This window comes from Dermacentor variabilis, chromosome 5 (assembly GCF_050947875.1).
Source record: "Dermacentor variabilis isolate Ectoservices chromosome 5, ASM5094787v1, whole genome shotgun sequence".
NCBI classification, from domain to species: domain Eukaryota; kingdom Metazoa; phylum Arthropoda; class Arachnida; order Ixodida; family Ixodidae; genus Dermacentor; species Dermacentor variabilis.
The window spans coordinates 150750796-150769873 of NC_134572.1; the positions used below are offsets into that span (position 1 = coordinate 150750796).

The 19078-nt window shown below is 46.0% G+C and overlaps 1 protein-coding gene across 1 annotated transcript in view; it reads right to left on the minus strand.

The window, feature by feature from the left end:
* LOC142583243 (uncharacterized) overlaps positions 1 to 19078 on the minus strand; it is a 146543-nt gene that overhangs the window by 44985 nt on the left and 82480 nt on the right. The window contains exons 2-4 of the mRNA XM_075693631.1: positions 17273 to 17363; positions 14779 to 15696; positions 1431 to 1513 (exon numbers count right to left, since the gene is read on the minus strand). Coding sequence (XP_075549746.1) covers positions 1431 to 1513; positions 14779 to 15696; positions 17273 to 17363 — 1092 coding nt within the window. The remainder of the gene's footprint in view (positions 1 to 1430; positions 1514 to 14778; positions 15697 to 17272; positions 17364 to 19078) is intronic.

The following is a 19078-nucleotide window of genomic DNA, read 5'->3' on the forward strand; positions in this document are numbered from 1 at the left end:
AACTTTGGCATATATATTATAGCACAGCCGCCATCTATTTGGATAATTTACTCCTCTCATGAAATACGGTGTACATCTTGGCGATGTTCTATAGGTGTAAGGAGCTGTAAGCACTTGAACCCGATCTCGTCGGAGAGCGGATAAACACAATCTCGTGCTCCAACAGCTGATATCTTCTCAGTAATGCATTGAACAGAAATTTCTGAAGATGCTCTTCATAGGCAGGTTGTTCCCTATCGCGACAACAGATGCAGGCTAGCTGACGAACTATTGAAGCCGTCTTATAACATTAAATTAGCAAATGAAATGACAAGTGTTCCCTAAAACGCCAAGTGACCCCCGAGAACATGCATTTATATACGATCTCTCTATAACGTTTCCATATTTATGCCCGGTTGACGTAGTGGCATACTGCAGCGACGTCACATCACAGCGCACGAGCCGAGAGCTTTGCGTGAAATGGTTTGATTAGATGGAAAGTTTGCCCTGTGCTCTCTGTGCAATTAGTTGTCTCAACAAGTCACGAAATAATACGTATATTTGTCATGCGGTCTGCCGTACCCTACCGCTGACATGGGTTCGCGTTCCGCAAGGTCAATGCTACGCGGGTGTAGTTAGAAAAGTGACTCTCTTGGTTGCATCAAGTGATATTTTCTCTTCCACTCCGTATCAGCAATTGTGCTACCCAAATACCTATTAATATTAGCTATTAAGCTATTAAGACCATTCTCTAGTTGTTGTTTCAGGATACATGAGTTATATATGTACATATATATGCAAGCGAGCATATTTTCTTAAGTGTTTACCAATATTTTCGTGAAGTCTCGCTTGTTAGTACTTATTTGAGAACATTCTGCCGTGGCTCCCGATTAATATAAATGTAGTCAAGCGTCGTTATAGCGAAACAGGATGTGACAAATTAATGTGTATAACGAAGTAAATTACCTTCTCTAGGTCATCCTCATATCGAGATTCCTATATGCAGTACATGCAACAATGAATACAACGAAGTAATGAATATAACGATATAATTCTGGCTCCCCCCTCAGCTTCATTATAACGAGGTTTGACTTATTGTCTTTACGATCTTTCTCTCAAATCAGAAGGTCGCAAGCCTAATTGGGGAGGCATGATGCGCTTTCGTTCCCCGGGATGTGCCGTACTTGATCCCACTTGTATGTCATATATCGTAGGTCATATACCATGTGCATGACAAATGACCTCTACACACCGGAGTCATAATGTCACGGGCTTGACAGTGTCTCGTCACAGAGGATATACAAAGCATAATACGCGTCGGGAGAGCGGCACACCCACTCTTTGCTTCAATCGCTCCGCATTCGATAGAACTTGTTCATTTTCCGCGTTATAAACTTTTGTATCTTTTTTTTGACGTATCTAACTTGCCTCACACGGCAGCGTTTACGTACCTGCCATGGCCACGCTCCGAACGCAGCGCTCTTTCCTCCCACGACCTTGGTTTGCGGCACGATGGACGGCACCCCGCACTCGCCTGTTCCAAGTGTACAAAAGAAAGCGTCAGCACAAGGTAAGCTAGGTTCCCATTCATTGCCATAGAATCAATCCAACAAGTTTTAATCCTGATAAACTGACACTTATAGCTACAAAATATTGGTTTCTCTGAGCAAAGAAAGGAAGAGCATCGAAAAAACGTAAAGACAGAATGGGGCAGCTTCTCAAGGCAGTCATCGTTTAATACAGCGCATGGACAGCGAAGCTGCATAAGGCTAGGATCCAGGGATTCTTACCCCTCTGTCGGCTGAAAACTGTCATCATCAATGGCTCATACCCCCGTGAGCATTCATGCCCCCGTAAGCAAGCAAAAAACGCAATATCTCATGGTCCCGTAATGAAGGGGGTACAAGCATTCAGCAGAGGGAAGCGAACAGTGCTAACATTCTTTGCAATCACGCATACAACATACAGAACAGCCTACGTTCTAATAGAGAACAAGCTCAAAACAAGCGCTCGAACCACATAATTGATCACACGGCGCTGTTAATAACAAAGCAAAGCACGTAGCCCTCCCCGCATACGTGTCCCGGTAAATATTACTGTTGGGCAAGCTGTCACGGTGACGTAAGATTGCGACGTCACCGTGACGCTTCCCGGCAACCGCAACTTTCTTGCAAATGCGTGGAGCCGAGCGCGACGGTGGTGTTGCAAGGAATCGAGCGGGCCGCGCCGTTCGGGAAAGGGGTTGGTGTTTGAGTTTCCGGGTAACAGAATCGTGTTTTCTGCTATATTCGAAATAAACTCCGACGCCATCGTGTCCGTAGGTTCTGTTTAAGTCGTACTTTACGATTTTTCTGACGTATGTTACTTTGAGAAATTCAATTAGTTCAGGAATGCATCTGCGCCTGCGTTGTTGTGGTTCGGAATGATTTTTCGTCAAGCGACGTGTGTTTTTTGCGACACGGGGCCTTCAACGCTATCGTGTTATTCATAACCGTTGCGTGCACTGGATGTATCGAACATCGCTTTGTATAATGTGACAATTAGTTAATGCGTAACTGTGCTTTTCGGTGTGTCGATGGGGTTATATGTTAGTGAGTGAGGACTCGGACACTACTTTGAAAACGGGCCGTGTATACAATATCCTTCGTACTTTGTGTATGTTATCGTCCTGGCGGAATTGTGCCGTGATTGTGACTCTGACGTTCGTGTCGTCTCTTGTTGAAATAAAGTCCATCTAAACACGCTGCGTTAAAAATTCACACTGCTGTATCACAATTACCACCTAAAGCGGAAGTCCGATGCGGCCCTGTTGTCCCCTAGCGCCGGATAATTTCATTTCTTCAAGGATGTCTCCCTTTCTTTCCCAATTTGTTTAAATTTCCTGATAAATTGTTTGGCGTGTCCACTATAGGTAATTACGCGCCGTTTCAGCAGCTACACGCAGCTCGCCTAAAGCTACAGGCATCGACAGCTCACCAGGAAAGACTACCGAAGCTTCACGCTCTGTCGTTGTTAGAAGGGATCCCTCAGTTACTGGTGTGGCTGCGTCATGATGTACTTCCCGCAGCGTCACCCTGTCCAGAGGAGAAGCTAGATACTGGAGGTGGTCACTTTGTGTTTGCTTTTCTGCATTACAGAACTGTTTTGCGATAAAGCCACTATAAAGACCATATAAGACCCTTGTATATGCGTGTCTTGCACGTAGCGCCTTTTGATCTGTTGGAATTAGTACTTCATCACTGCGGGTCTTTGCGCCCTTGTCGCTTATTAAGCGCCAGCTAACGGCGCTCCGTCCGGCCGTCCGTCCGTGCGCCTGTCCATCGGTGTGTGTGTGTGTGTGTGTGTGTGTGTGTGTGTACGTGTGTGTCTGTGTTTGTGTGTGTGTGCCTTTACATCGCTTTGTATCGTTTATGTGATCGACCTAAAGCAGTTCTTTGCACCTCCGGTCTGTCCCCTTCCTCGTCCGATCGAAGAGGAGAACGCGAAACAATGCCGTCACGCAACGAAAGATGAGCAGCCCGGCTGGCTTTGCGGAGCGCACTGCCTGTACGAAACGGGTGCAGGAAAACGCGTCACTCGAAATCCGGATGCAAGCGATAGAATGTCAGTGAAAAAACCTGTAGCCCCCTCTGCCGTATTTCATGTGCCCGCGGCACGGTGTCTCATAGTGCCATACAAACGTATGCCCTAACGATCCTCAGCATCGCTGCTCTGCAACTCGCTTCGCCGTGCAAAGCATCTTGCCACCTATCGTCGCTATAACTCGTTATCACCGCCAATAAAAGCTCAAACCTGGTGAATAACCTCCTTCCAGAATTTTATAGTCTACTCACGGTGCGAGAGAAAGTGAGGCAGCCGATGGCGCCTTTTAAGACATGCGGCATTTACCATGTATGCCAGGATTAGGTGTTTCTTGGCACTTCCCCGTTGGAGAGAGAAGCACACGCAGAGGTGTGCCGAATGCCTAGTCTAGAAAGCTCGCTCTTTTAAGACACGACCTCTGCGCCGTGCTCTCACTTCAGGAACAATCGTGCCGGCACGTAAGCTAAGCGCGAAAGCGAAGTGCAACTGCCTATTTTACAACGCCATGCGAAAAGTGTTATAGCCGGTCGGCTATACCACTGACCAGCTATCGCGGCACTGATTTATCCGCTCGCGTGATCCTGAACATTGGTCGGCGCGCTATCGACGTTCCGAACAGCTCGCCTAGGCGTACCTTCTCCCGCGCAGACTTTGAGGTTATGACTCGGAACTTTGGATGCATAACAAAAAAAAAAAAAAAAGACAGATTCAGAAGACGCAAGAAGGGAAGAAGTAGGCTGCGCAGAAGTGAAAAAGACGGTGCCGTCAGAAGCAACCGAGTGTGGACAAAGTAGGGAAGTGAACAGACTGAGGCTCGAACATGCACTGAGCAAAGAGCGTTGAACTCGAGAGTAGTTAAGATGATGTCGATAACATAAAACAGAAGAAGTCGGCCAAATAGAAAGGAAGAACTTGACAACATTGTGGGTCGCTTCGTTACTTGTATGTTAAATTACCACCGACATTCTTCGGGAGATGGGTTCCGCCGGAATTGTTTTCATGATTTTCGAAACACGTCAGGATTACGCTCACCAGAGGTACCACTGTGAAAATTGCCGACCCCTGAGCGTCAATGCAGAGGCAGATTACGCTCAAATAATGGCAGGACTACATCTTCGGCGAACGTTGCAGATACGGGCTCGATCTGACTAACACATACCAGAGCACATCGAATAGGTTCGAGCGGCAAAAAACAACATTTACACCGCATCATTGTATAGCGCTAGGTGCCTGATAACGAAAGCAGACAATGTCAGGTAAGCCGGAAATGTAGGCACCTAAACGGGTGCAAACCCAGCACGCCCAATCCCCGCTTCCTCGAGTTAAGTGACCGCGTATGAGGACAATTCTCTGTTTATCTCTCTATCTCTCTCTCTGCAGTCAGGAATATAAGCCACGAAGAAGAAATTTCTAAAGATACTCGCATAACGTGATAGCTTTATATTCGAGTAACATTGCGCACAGTGCAAAACAAGTTGTGCTCGCAACTATAACTGTGCCCGCTGCATCCGTATCTTGAGGTAAGACAGACGCAAGTTATCGTCGCTTATGCAATTGCACAGAAGATTAAAACTGAAATGATACTTTATTTCTCTGGCGATATCTGTACGGCATAACGTACTTCTGTGTATAGTGTGAGACATGTGTTGTGTACGAATCCAGGGAGTGTACCATCACCTTACGCGGTTTTACCACCACGTAAGGACAAAGCAGGCTTTATCTCACATCTGTAAGTTGCTGTACCTTGCACTGCGGGGCAGAACTGACGAAAAAGCTTGTGTCTGTCAGGTTTATATGGCGTGCAGGACAACGTAAGCGTTCTCTCGTGCATCGTTTGCTTTGCGACAACATTGATAACTGTTTCTCATAGCGCCCCGCCTTTTAAGCAGAGCTTAAGTGTTTAGCAGATGAACCAAAACCGTAGGATGGCTCCGCACACAAGCGCAAGTGACACTGTATTCCTTCGGGGACACTGAATAATTAGGAGGGGCATGTTTCGGTGCATCCTTAAATTCCTCTGCGAGGCAGAACAGCGCCGTGATTTTGCAGCAATGCATCTCTCCATGCCATTCCTTTCCGCACTTTTCGGGCTTCGTTAGTGGTAACAGCGGCGCTCTGCCCGCGTTGTCAGTGGGATCGGCCGGCCATGAACGGTGGACGATAAAGGCGTGGAATCGAGCGAAATGCATCGCTACAATATAGCGGCCCTGGAGTATGAACGGTTAGCCGTGTGGGAAGGGTAGCAGGTGCGAGATGGATGGCTCGAAGCCAGTGGTGGCACCAGTTCAACCTACACCTGGCCTTAATCTCCCCTGTATATGTTGTGATGGGCTTGAGAATTGAGTGCTTGATACATTTCTCTCGGGCAGAGCAATTGCCGGCAGTTTTTGAAAAGCTAGGTCCGCCTGCATCTAGCGATTCTCCCCGTCAACTTTCCTATTTTATGATTGTTCCCCGTTACAGTACGACGCGACCCCATCAATGTGTCAGTACAGAACAGCTGAACAAAAACAAAAGTTTGCAGTGAGACGAACACCTTGTGCTTCATCTGCTTCTTAGTTCTATTATGCTGCTCTGCACTCGAGCTTCCCTTTCCAAATCCCTACTGTGATTCCATCGAGAGGAATAGAATACTGCTCTTGTTTCCGTGAGTTCACTTGTACGGTTTGTTTCTGCTACAGCGCGGCACAGTGAGCAGAGTTTAATCGCTCAATTTTGTTCTTGCAAGAAGAACCGGGTCTAAATTTGCGAAGCCTTTTGTTCGTAAGTAAGGATTAGTAGGAGGAAGCTAAGGATGTTGGCAGCAGGTATCATGTTCTCAATGCGAACCTCGGCCAATCCTTCCTCGTGGGGCTACACGACAATGGCAACAACAACAGCAACAAGCCAGATATGGCGTCGCTCTGCTCAAGCGCTGAAATTCACCAGAATTTAAGAAACCTAAATTCTGTAGATACGTCGTTCAGTACGTCCTCATTCAAAGCGCACCGAAAGGCGGACGACGGAGCAGAGGCGCGCACCGACCCGTTAAAGCTTAGAAATCTCAATTCGGCACTGTGTGTGGTAAGGGTAGGCCGTCCGGTGCGGTATCGTGCGCTGAATGGCTCACAAGCTACGGCCTGCGTTACGATCTGTTTGGAAGTGACATTTCCTCCTCTAATGTTATGCTGGGCATCATAAGGCTGGAATTTCTTGTGCACACACACACACACAGACACACACAGACACACACACACACACACACATACACACACGCACACACACACACACACACACACACACACACGCGCCCACGCACACTCGCGCACGCACACGCACACACACGCAAGCACGCACGCACACACATACACACACGCACGCGCGCGCGCACACTCACGTGCTCACACACACACGCACACACACATACACGCACACGCGCACGCACGCACACGCACACACGCGCACGCACACACACATAGATAATGTCACGTGTTTGTGCATGTTAAAGTACAGAAGGTTCTTCGATTCGCTCTAAACATGTCATACTCCTTGAGGTGATGGTTTGCCGCATGCCTCACGCCTGTACCCTTATTCTTGAAACAAAATATTATGGCCCACGAAAGTTTGCTCAAACTAGACCTGCGATGAGAGAGTGCGTATTTTAAACCTTTTTAATAATTTTTGACCACCAGGTGCGCGCGGAAATACCTCTCGTAAGTGTTTGCCAGAGATAGCTACTATCTGAAGACTAATTCAAATGTTAAACTATAATGCCGTCGTAGTGACGCAGGTATTCTGTCAATAATATAAATAAGTAAGTATGAAACATTTCATACACGTTTTTGTTTTTCTGTTTCAAGTGCTTAGCAAACGGCTCGATTAACGTTTGTTTCTTTCCTTTTACGTGAATTGTGTACTCAAGTGTTCAAAAACGTGTACTAGTTCATTTTCACGTGCGCTCTTTAGAATGAGTGCCATTGCCACACTACTGACACTGTACGGGAGGACGGCCTAGTCAAGCAAATGTTTGCCTTTAGCCTTGTCCCCTAAGGCAGTATGAATATTCTCTTAAATAAATCAATAAATAAAGAAAGAATGGCTATGAAAGTTTATTTAATGCAGCTTTCGTGTCATCTGTGACAGATATAATCATGTTTACTTCCCGAAAAATAAAATCTAACTTCATTTCGGCCATGAACGATTCAATCTAACCCTCAACGGTAAAACCGTAACCTATGGTGCAAACCAAGCGCGCGTTATACACCCACAAGGATATTAAAATGTTTAGTGTGTTACTTTGCGGCTTCTCCATTGTGACTCAATGGTCCTGCAGTGGCGATCTGCTCAGCACGACGTCGTTTTGCTGAGCACTGCCGGTGGTGGCAGCATATCTTTCGAACGGAGCGAAATCTAAAAAAAAAAAAATATGCTCACATCGCGACCTGGGTGCACATCAAAAGACCACACGTGCACCATCAAGAGTACTACTGATCACGGTTACCCCGGCACCAAGTAAGTAATCCGCAATTGCCGCTATACGGCATTTCTGAAAGCGAGCTTGTGGTTGAAGTCGAGGTTTTGACGGAAGCCCGTCTGGTCGGGAGGCATCATGAAGAAGGGTAAAAAGAAGGACACCGACCACTGAATGAATACAAGAAAAGACGTTTCGGCTCCCCTGACGGGAGCCTCCCCTGACGGGAGCTTGTGGTTCTAGGCACAGTTACCTTTTATAGTGTTCAACGGAAGTAATTGCTATACGCTAGGTACTCGGGATATGTGTATACACACTGTAAGCACTCGACTCCGCTTAGGTGAAACGGCGCCATATCGGAAGGAGGTGGCTGTCTTGAGTACCAGAACGTGGAGATGCGACAAAGCGAAATGAATGGTTTCCGTCACGAACCGGAAGTTTCGTTTAGTCGTCCCTCCCTATATTGTAATAATGAGAGCCATGTCCGTGTGGTAAGGAGTGTTGTTCTACATAAGTGGACCGGAAGTTTCTGTGACGTAAGATAACGTGCTGGTGTAGCACGGTGGTATAATTGTCCATGTAAAATTATTCGTCCCAGTATCTAAAGTAGTATAGTCTTAGTTCCATCGTGGCAGAATGGTAACACATGCCTCTGTTATTTTGTACCTTATATTCTGTTTCTGCATTTTATTGTAGGTTCGCCTCTCTTCAATACATTGCGCAGCACGAGGTTAAAATTAATTAATTCATTCAGTGGTTATTTGATTATTAATTAATGTGCAACTATTATTTATTCAGAAGCTCCGAAATGACTACAAAAAGGCTTGAAGGTGTTGCCTTAAAAAAAAAAAGAGCAAGAAAACGAACTAAAGCGAAGCACTGAGAACGTGTCCTGATACGACTGTGGCAAAAAGAAAAATGTAGCGCAGTTTCTTTTCTTTCTCTTTTTTTTACGCGCCACTCAGCACCACTCAGGGACGTGATGTACGCATAATACGCAAAACCTTGCGGTGTGGTGGTGCTGGTCGCGTGGGATTCATTTGTGGGACACCCAGGTTGAGCCCATTATCTCCGCTGTATTACACGTCGTTCCCATAAATCTGCTCGTGCCAGCCGTCGGCCATTGTCTTTTTTCTCATAGCCCGCTTTCGGAACCCTCCGTACACGCAACTGCTATCTCAAGAATAGCTCTCATACACTTACCGTTTATGCCGTATCTAAGTGCTTCCCGCTACGCTCGGAAGGGCGAGAACGGGATGGTCGCTTCTTCAGACGAAACCGCTCCCGTAATGCCTTTTCTACTGAAACAGAGCGTTGCTCATTGCTTTATAGCCTATGGTTTCCTTATAGTTCGTTTACGAGTTATTTTCTTAGCTCATTTTCTCTCTCTTTTTTTTTTCTATTACAAGCACGCAACGGTCGTTGCCTGCGAGGCCAGTTTTACAGATAGGCCCTGCTTCTATAATCCCAGCGGATCCCATTAAATTTTCCTATCATGAAAGGCAGCCAGTCATGACTATAGATACATTTCAGTGCACGCACCTTCTTTTGCCAACATTTAGGTCAGAATTGTGGTCACGTATATATAGGGCAACAAAATATATATATATATATATATATATATATATATATATATATATATATATATATATATATATATATATATATATATAAAGAAAACTAAGCATCACGCAACGAAGGGCGGAGCGGAAAATGGTAGGCTGACGTTAAAGATGCAGGAAGACGACAATATGGATGGAAGAGCTACAGCACGTAGCTGATAACAGCTAGTTAAATAAGGGGCATGGAGACAGTCATGCTATGCGTAGACGAAATAACCATCTTGCTATCTAAGCAATGGAATGGGTAACAAGCGAAGATAAGTGCAGTTGAGGACTGCAGGGTTCTAAGGGGTGTGGTGAGATTTGGAAATTCGCGGGCAATGGATGTAGTTACCACAGCAGGACCGGGATAACTGTAAATCACTGCAAGAGAAATATGTTCAGAAGTGCACATAATGTGTGTTGATGATGATCTGTATGACATTAAAAACATTCGTTTGATTGCCCCTTTAACGAAATATATTAAATAAGTGACCTAAATTTTTCACTTGACAAGTACCATGGCATTGAAGGACATTGATGACGGTACGACTTGTAAAATTTGTTCAAGAAGCCCAAAAAAATATTGCTGGTGTAAAACCACACATATCGGGGCTTGCAGGCAGCACAGGAGAAGCATCGCACGATAGTCTAAAGTACTAAAAGTCAGTTCGCTAGTTCACTTCATTACTGTGTAATTGTGACTGTTGTACGCTTGTAGGTTTTATTATTTATCCTAAATAAGCTATCGAATAACGCCGTGTGCCAGCTTCACCAGACTTCGGTGAGAGATAACAGAAGCCACTGAACTCCTGCCGCATTCTAAGACGGCTCGCATGGTAGTTCAACTAGGCAAGGGATACGTGAACAAATAGGAAAGTGGCATATGCAAACGAAGAAATTCTTGTGGCTTTGTTCGCCGTCAGTTTATTAGGTTCTAAAAGGCTGGCGTACTTATATTCTTTCTATTCTCATATACTTCTCTTACTGGGAAAATAGAAGTGTCTTCTGAAAGTGTAAATAGTATAGTGTTTGTCAATCAGGTACCTTTATCACAGGTGATGTTTCATCCACAGCAGAGTCGGCCAACAAGCGCTCGGTTCTGTGGCTGATGAGAAAAGTGTTTTGCGTATGCGTGTGTGTGCGTGTGTGTGCGTGTGTGTGCGTGACGTGTGCGTGTGTGCGTGTGTGCGCGCGTGTGTGTGCGTGTTTGTGTTGAGCGAATAATAAAGCTTTCATGCAATGGCAGGATATTGCATCGTGTAATATTGTATTGTAGTGGAAGCTTACAGCTTTGTCACTCGGACTGTGTAAGCGACGGCAAATTTTAAATTAACAAAATGCAGGTCTGCGAGGAAACCTCACTCACCATTGAGAGCAGTAGAGAGCAACTGCTGCTCCCTAGTAAGGCCGCTTTTCTGCAATACAAAGCTTCAAAACTGTGTACGTTTACTTCAATGATCACGCATATAATCTGAGAACAATCAAGCAGCGGCCTGGCTTGGTTTAAGGCAAAACTCATGTGCGTCACTTAGCCGCGTAATATCAGCCTAAGCTGAAAACACTACTTATGAGGCGCACGCCCACACACGCACACACACGCACACACACGCACACACACGCACACGCACACGTACAAATCTGCCGATTGTGAATGGTGTCTAGTGTCGGAGAGAGCATTAGAAACTCGAGGGCAGCGCGGAAGAAATAAACCTTTTCAAAAATTTAATGCGTGTAAATTAAGTTTATTTGCCAAGCATATTCCACGACGATAGAGCCTGATTTCCTAAACTGCACTGAAGACGTAGCTGTCAGTACTATGACAGTGTGCTGTCAATGTCAGCATACTGAACGTTTTTCGAGGATGCGTGCATTAAGTGTCATGTTAAAGATGAAAGCGTTGTGAAGAAATTGTTGCTGTCCTAACAAAGAAAATACAGGCGTTGCATCTTTAAAGAAACCTACGTAAGTTACAGAACTATTGGAACCCTCTTGTCTAAAAATAAACTCACAAGCGACTCGTCAGAAATTATCATCAACTTGCTAATTCAATCGCAAAAGTTACTTTTTTGCTTATAACTAATCTAATAAAACAATTTTTTTTATTCGGGCCGAAGTAAAGTTTTTATCGGCACTTTTGAACAACGCGTCGTAATGCGCCACGAAGAACAGCCGTCAACTGGACTCTGTCCGTCTTCTTAATAGAAAAATGTGGGCACAACGCGTTCAGAAGAAATGCACTCCCAAGATATACTTGGCAATACACTACTTTTGTAAATGCGGGGGGGATCGGGTACTTCTTGCAATGCTGCGAGACTTGCCTTATTGGAATAACATGGCATTGCGCTTTCTGCTTGGAACAATTTCAGACAATTAATACTTCTTCCCCTTTTAACTTTGAGGTAAAACAGCTCGATTATAGCAGTCGTTCAATATTCACAAAATGTGCTCGCTCAAGAAAATTTATTATCATTCTATAAAACTGTCCCAAAAGGGTACTTTTAGAAAAAACTTTATTTGCACCTGGATATATGCATACCGGCTCTGAAACACGGGCTTAAATTTTTAAAGAAAGAACGCTATTGCCATCTGCAATCAGACGTCATTAACAAACTGGGGTGCCCCGTGAAAAATGCCCTGTCAAACTGGCATCGGAGAAGGACAACAATCCTCAGAAGAGAAACATTAATAAATATAATCCTTGTTTTACCAAGAAAATAATTGAAATTGGGCTCCACCATTGCGATATTTTGGGTCACATTTCGTCTTCCCCTCGTAACGTATTGCCGGCAAATGCAAACTTGGGCAACGTACACTGCGTTAAATTGCTGGAGCTGGAATCTCGCTGTGCAAATTCGAGAGGCAGTTGTGCAATACTTGGTTTACAGTTGTCTTTTTCAAGTCAATTTACGGAATATAAGACTAATAAATGCAATACCAAACACATCTTACAGGCCTGACCAGAGGGATTTACTTTGTTAATGCTTCTTCAATAAATATGTACAGAGAGCTTAAAATTAAGTTGAGCGGTTGACCCATTAAAAGCGAACTTTCAATAACTGCAAACTCTGGCGAATTTACCTGCTGTATTAATCTAAGGCGTCCCGGAGCACATTTTTGCAAATGTATGCGTTTGCCTTTCTATCTCAGCGGCAACTGCGAGTCTTTAGCCGTTGCAAGCTTTCTGTGGGCAGATATGGGGGGCCCTGTGCCCCGCTTGATACGGCAGCGTTTCTCGGCCACGCGAACATACATACTAGCGTATCCTTACGCTGCGGGCGTGGGTACAGTTTGCGAGTGCAACATTTTATGTATCACTGTTGTCATCAGGATGGGCATCGTTGGTGAAGGCCAGGAAAACTTCTGTATATGCATTAAGGAATACATATGTAGAAGTGTTCCATCCTAATAGAAGTCGCAAATGGTTGCGAAGGAGTGTTTCTTATAAGTGCGCGAAAAAACGAGGACACAAGAAAGAAACACACCACACCACGAGCGCAGACTGCCAACAAAATTAACAGTTGGCGGTCTGCGCTCGCGATGTGTGGTATGTGCTTCTTTCTTATGTCCTCGTTTTTTGGCGCAGTTATAAGAAACGTCTGAAGCTATCAACCAACTAGCCCGCCAGAACGTTCTGCGAAGGAGTGAAACAGCAGAAAGAGAGGAAAAACATTTTTTAAGACCTCGATTATGAAGTGCGCCTTTACGTTTTGCCCGCCACCTGTACTGCGAATTTCATTGCGATAACAATTACATGGACCGTATAGGCGCATTTCTGCCGTCGCCGTCGACATCGCCGTACGTGTTGTTTTATATGAAGTCCAAGGGCGATAACGGAGTCGCCACGCACCGTGTGGTGTATGTGAGAGTGAAAGTGTGCGAGGGTGAGCAGACGATGGCCCCTGAGAATCGCGCGCTAGGGAGGAAAGCAAGGAGGAAGCGCGCTGTCTTCTGTCGCACTCAAACCACTGAGTGGAGGGGAGGAAGGGGGAGGGGGCGTTTAACTCCGGCGGCTGCTGCGTATGGAGCTGCCGCGCGGGCTCTGTTTTGAAAGCCATCTGCGATGAGTAGAGAGTCCAGGTACGCCGGGGGCTTACAGCTTCGTTTGCGCTGTGCTCTAGCCGCTTGCTTCGCGTTGGAGCGAGAGGCAGCACGAAGGCCAACTGACTCGCTGCTGCTGCCGCTCTTCCTCATGCCAGCGTTCTGACAGCGACTGTCCCCGCTCGTCCAGTTAGAGGAGTTTATGTTTGCCTGTGGGCATGTGACACTATGCTTGGTAATTTAGTTAGCAAGCACATGAATGTTTACGACTTCATGCGGGCGATAAAGTTACTATCCTTACTTTGTATAGCTCTCTGCTAATTTACTATCGCAATCGATGCTCGCCTTTTGGACGAAATTGCGAGTTTTTTCGAGGTGTGAGTAGATCAGTCGGTGAAATAAATGATGACGCATTATCCATGAATTCTGCTTCAGGCGAGATCGTCGATGAGAAATAAAAAAAAAACTTCGAAACCAGCTTCTTATTACATGGAATGGGGCTCCCTCTTTCATTGCCGAAATAAAGACATCCTCTAGGCATGGATCTTGCACGAACCGTCCCTAATACTGCTCTTTCTCGGTACGTTTGTTTCCACGTACCGTCAATTTCTGCCAACAATGCTCTATGGGAACAGTTTCAGGTGATGTCACACCGACCATGGTGTGGGTTGCTATATTTAGGTGTCTAGCTTGCAAGCTTTAAATTTTCTTTTCATAGGTCTAGCCTTTTTGTACGAACACCATCAATTTGGTCTCACCTGTACATACCATGATTATATCTTCTCTTGTTCATTTTGTTCTTTCCCGGCCTCCTCCTCTTAGGGTCTTCCTGTCCCGGAATACCACAGTAGCATGTAGGCGCCTACTTATACGCCGGCAGAATTCTGTTTTTCTATAAAGAGCGGTCTCTCTCGGTCTCTTCAAAGATCTACTGCTATCAATTATTTAGCGTACCACTGTTGGAATCGCAGGACAGGGTAATCGGAGATCGCCGGGAGAGGTCTTCGTTCTGCTGTGGACATGATGATGATGATGATGATGATGTCGTCGGTATCACAGTTAGTGCAGTAATCAAAAACGCAGTATGATAGCGCAATGAGTAGCGCGAGCCAGGCTCCTACTAACCTTTAGGCCTCTTGTTCAGCAGCTGGCTCGGTGGCACCGGTCTCTTAGAACCCACGGGCGTCGACGCGCTGCCAGTGTGCGCCGCCGCCGGCGTCGCCGGTGGCCTCCGCGTAGTCGTCGGCCGGCCATGCGTGCCGTGCTGCGGCCGCTGCGGACCCGGAGGCCGGCCCGGTCTCTTGGTCGTCGTCCTAGTCGTCGTGGTCGTTTTCGTCGTAGTCCTCCGTGTGGTCATCGGAGGCCTCGTCGGAGGCCGGCGGGTTGGCCGAAACGTGATGATGGGCACCAGGGTCGGCCGCGGCCTGAACAGCGACCAGAAGGTGGTGATGCCGGGAGGCCGGAACGTCGGCGGCCACCTGGTCGCCGTCACCACCACGCTGGCCACCGTCGGAGTGCTGCTGGTCGCGGGTGTCGTCGTGCTCGTCACCGCCGGTCTCCTCGTAGACGATGACGAGGACGTCGTGCTCGGCCTAGCCGAAGGCCTGTACGTTCTCCTGGTCGTCGAGGGCCTCTTGCTCGTGGTCGGCGTGGGCGAAGTGGGCGTCAAGTAGATGAGCGTAAAATTTCTCTGCGGATAGCCGGGAACAGAGATGCTGCTGAAGCTCGTGGTCACGCCGGGCTTGCCCGGTGGCGGCTTGGCGTGTTGAGGCGGCTTCGGGCGCTGCTTCTGCGGCGGCGGCGGCGGCGGCGACGAAGGCGGTGGTTTCGTTGTCGTCGTCGTGGACGAAGAAGGCGGCTCGGGCGCCAGGCCCCCCGCGACGCTGTTCTCGCTGTCGTCGTACTGGCAGCAGGAGCCGTACAGGAAGCCGTCCGTGCACGTGCCCAGGTGCTTTCCGTCCAGCTTGATGCACTCCCACACGAACATGCACGTACCCCGTTCGCTGATGGCGTTCTCGCATGACTTTGGGCTGATCTTCAGACCTGCACGCGCCACAGTGCAGCCCGAAGTTATCTTCGCTTTGTAAAATTTCTGACATCGTGACTGCGGGGAGCCACTGGGAAATAAAAAACGCGGCTAGTTGTAGTAAAATATATCAACTTGTCTAGACGTACACAGGTGCAACAACGTGCCAGACTGCACATACAGGAAGTATGACCAAACGACGCCAATGGTCGCACTATGATTACTTTTCGCGCTGTTATGTTTTGCGCGTGTCTAGCTTTACACTTTACTCACCCCCTCCCGTCTCCATGAAGTGTGAATGCATACCATTACGTGTCATTTTTATGTTGAAATTCGAAAGAAAGCTCGCAGCCATAACCCATTCACTGTTACTCTTCTTCTACGTGCTAAAGTGGTTGCACAATTTACAACGCCCCACACGTTCTCCGTGGCATCATTTGCCAGGTCTTGCATTTAATACTTTTCTGGTTCACGCCTTTTTTGTGTTTCCTGGAATGTTCTGCTTATGACACTTGCTACTAAATAAAGGGCTCGCTCGCTGTCTGGGACATGAGCGTCGTGGTCTCTGTTTTAGCGTGACGTTATTCCTGTCATACATACGCCGTCATTGTTAAATTGAATGAGTCAATCCTATTGATGGCTTTTGCTATAGGCTCTCATATCGGCACTGTCACTAGTTTAGCTCTTTCTGTGCATATCTTCTTGCCCTGAATGTGCATACGCAATGGAGCTGTGATTAATCATCTGGTGAAGGAAAGGTTCTCATGCAGTGCTTTCTTTTTTTCGTTTATGTCAAAACTCAACATGCATAAGCATGATTTAAAAAGGCGATTCAATAATTTATCACGCTTGCTCCAGACTTCGGCTTTCCAAACGAATAATTCCTTCCCATTGCAGAATGAGCTTTTTCTTTTTTTATTCGTCGGAGCGCCGGTCATGATCATACGTATTACTTGCGTTTTGATGTTCGTTACTATTTGAAAGCAAAACACTATATAAAAAGCAAAACCTTAATGATTAATGCTGCGGTCAGCCAGGCGCCATCGAGCCCCGACAGCAATTTGCGTCGCGAACCGGTTCACCTGTCTCAATAAGAGAGCGGAAGCGCCTAGCGAGCGATTAAGACAGCACAACTCGGTGGGGATGACATTGGCTTTTCGGGACTCTCTCATATGAACGTGGCCGGGACCACCGTGATTGAATTTCCATTTATCATAGTCGACATTTTTTGCTTGTTTGTGCTGCTTGTGAGCGAACCATCGAACCATATTGCAGAAAGATTGGATGAGTATCCTTGCGAGAAGAATGGCCGAAAAATATAAATTGAAATTTTTGAACAAGTAAATTTATTTAAATGTCGCATCTTTGTGTTTTGTAGTGTTTTCTTTATCTGCAGTGTTCGAGTAATCTCAGAATTGAACAAGTCAACTGCTCGTTCATAAGCGAACGCTTTAATGATGGGATAAATGACGTACAAGTTTCAAGTATGAGCCAATGTACTCATGCTCGAATTGGATAGTAACTGATCTGGTAATTGGATTTGTTAATTTGGATGTGGTAATTGCAAGCGGTAATTGGATGGAGCATACGTACCTTTGGCGAGTGAAATGACTGAAAATGTGAATACTAGGACTGGAAGAATAGGAGTGGCGCCGCTCGTTTCTGCTGATCGCCATCGAACACCCTGCAACAGAAAAAAAAGAAAAAAAGCAATTAGAGCATGATATCAATACGATGAAAGCAACAGGGACGTTAATGAATGCAATCACGTAGGCGCAATCACATGTTCATTTGTAATGCCTTCTGATGATTAATATAAGTCAGTCTACGCTGATTACAAATTCGAAGCAGGAAAAGCGCGATTTGTTTGCTGCCGGTGGTATTTCGACTTTTGCCGGACTAGCGAAATGCGGAGTGTCGAACGGAAGCTCTTTAATTTTTTTTTTCGTTCCAGTTTTCGTTTCGGTTCAGTGAAAGCTATTCAGTTCCGGTTCAACTCCGGAGCGAAAGAGTAACGGGTCAAACCGGTTTGAACCGGTTCGTGTTCGTTTGCACTGCCGAAGAATATTTACTCGGAAACAGCATTAACTCGTTTCCTACACGGAAGAGCTGTACGAAAAGAATAATAATTACAAAAAAAAAAAGCTGTGCGTGTTGTTCTTTAGGACGCCAGTAGTGTAAAGCAAGAAGATATTGCAGTTGCAATGGAGTAGCTTGAACATATTTGAAGCAATGTTCTTGTGAAGGGGTCCAATATGTGATTTGCGACTAAATGTGATACGTACAATTTTGTTTAACATTGACTCAGAGAGAAAGGGATGTATGATGGTCGTCGAGGAAAAAGTGGTGATGAGTTGCGTGTGCTTGGAGAAGTGCAAAACACACACACGTAAACACATTTAAAGATCCTACATCCTTTGTGTTAGTGACGCATACACATTCTGGTAAGAATGAACCCAGTTCCAGAGGCACATACTCAAATGGTTAAGAATCGATCAGCCAAATCTAATAAATTGAAGAAAGTGAAATAAGCCTTTCAAATGATTTAGATGCCTATGCGCTTTAGGAATACCTACGATGGGACATTCTGTTGGCAGGTACTGTGCCTTGATTTATTGTTTCGTTACGCAGAACAGAGGTACCCTCACTGGCCCTACTTCGTGGGCCCATCGTTGCTCAGCGGTTATGATGCTGGGCTGCTAAGCACGAGGTCGCGCTATCAAGTTCCGGCCATGGCGGCCGCGTTTAGACGTGGGCGAAGTGCGAAAACACCCGTGTACTTAGATTTAAGTGCGCGTTAAAGAGCCTCATGTGGTCTAAATTATTCCGGAGTCCCCAACTACGGCGTGCCTCGTAACCAGATCGGGGTTTTGGCACGTAAAGCCCCATAATTTAATTTTAATTAAATGAAAGGCAACAGAGCATGGTGGTAAAGAAGAACCGAAAACCATTATTTTTTTTTCCGCTTCGCTTCGGAGTGAAAGAAATCGTAACTCTCCCGTTTCAGTCCCCGTTCATGCAAAAATAACGTTTTTTTTTTCCAGGTTTTCGGTTTTCGGTTCACTTGCAGTCCGATACACTGGCGGAAACCAGGTGGCAGCTTTTTATTTCTATCCACTAGCTTCCACCAAAGCTTCGGCAGTAAAAAAGCTATCGGTTATTATTCATGGAGTTTAAATAGACTGCGTTTACATGCGGCATTGTCGTATACAATAGCTGATCGAAATCTTACATATACACAACAAAAGATTGCTGGTTCTATAATGAAGGCACATGGGCAAAAACATCAGTACAACTGCAGGGCCATACAGATGACGTGCGCCGAAAGCTGTATTTATATATTTATTCGTTTATTTGCTTAATCAATCTCATTTAATTCATTCATTTAATCATTGTCTC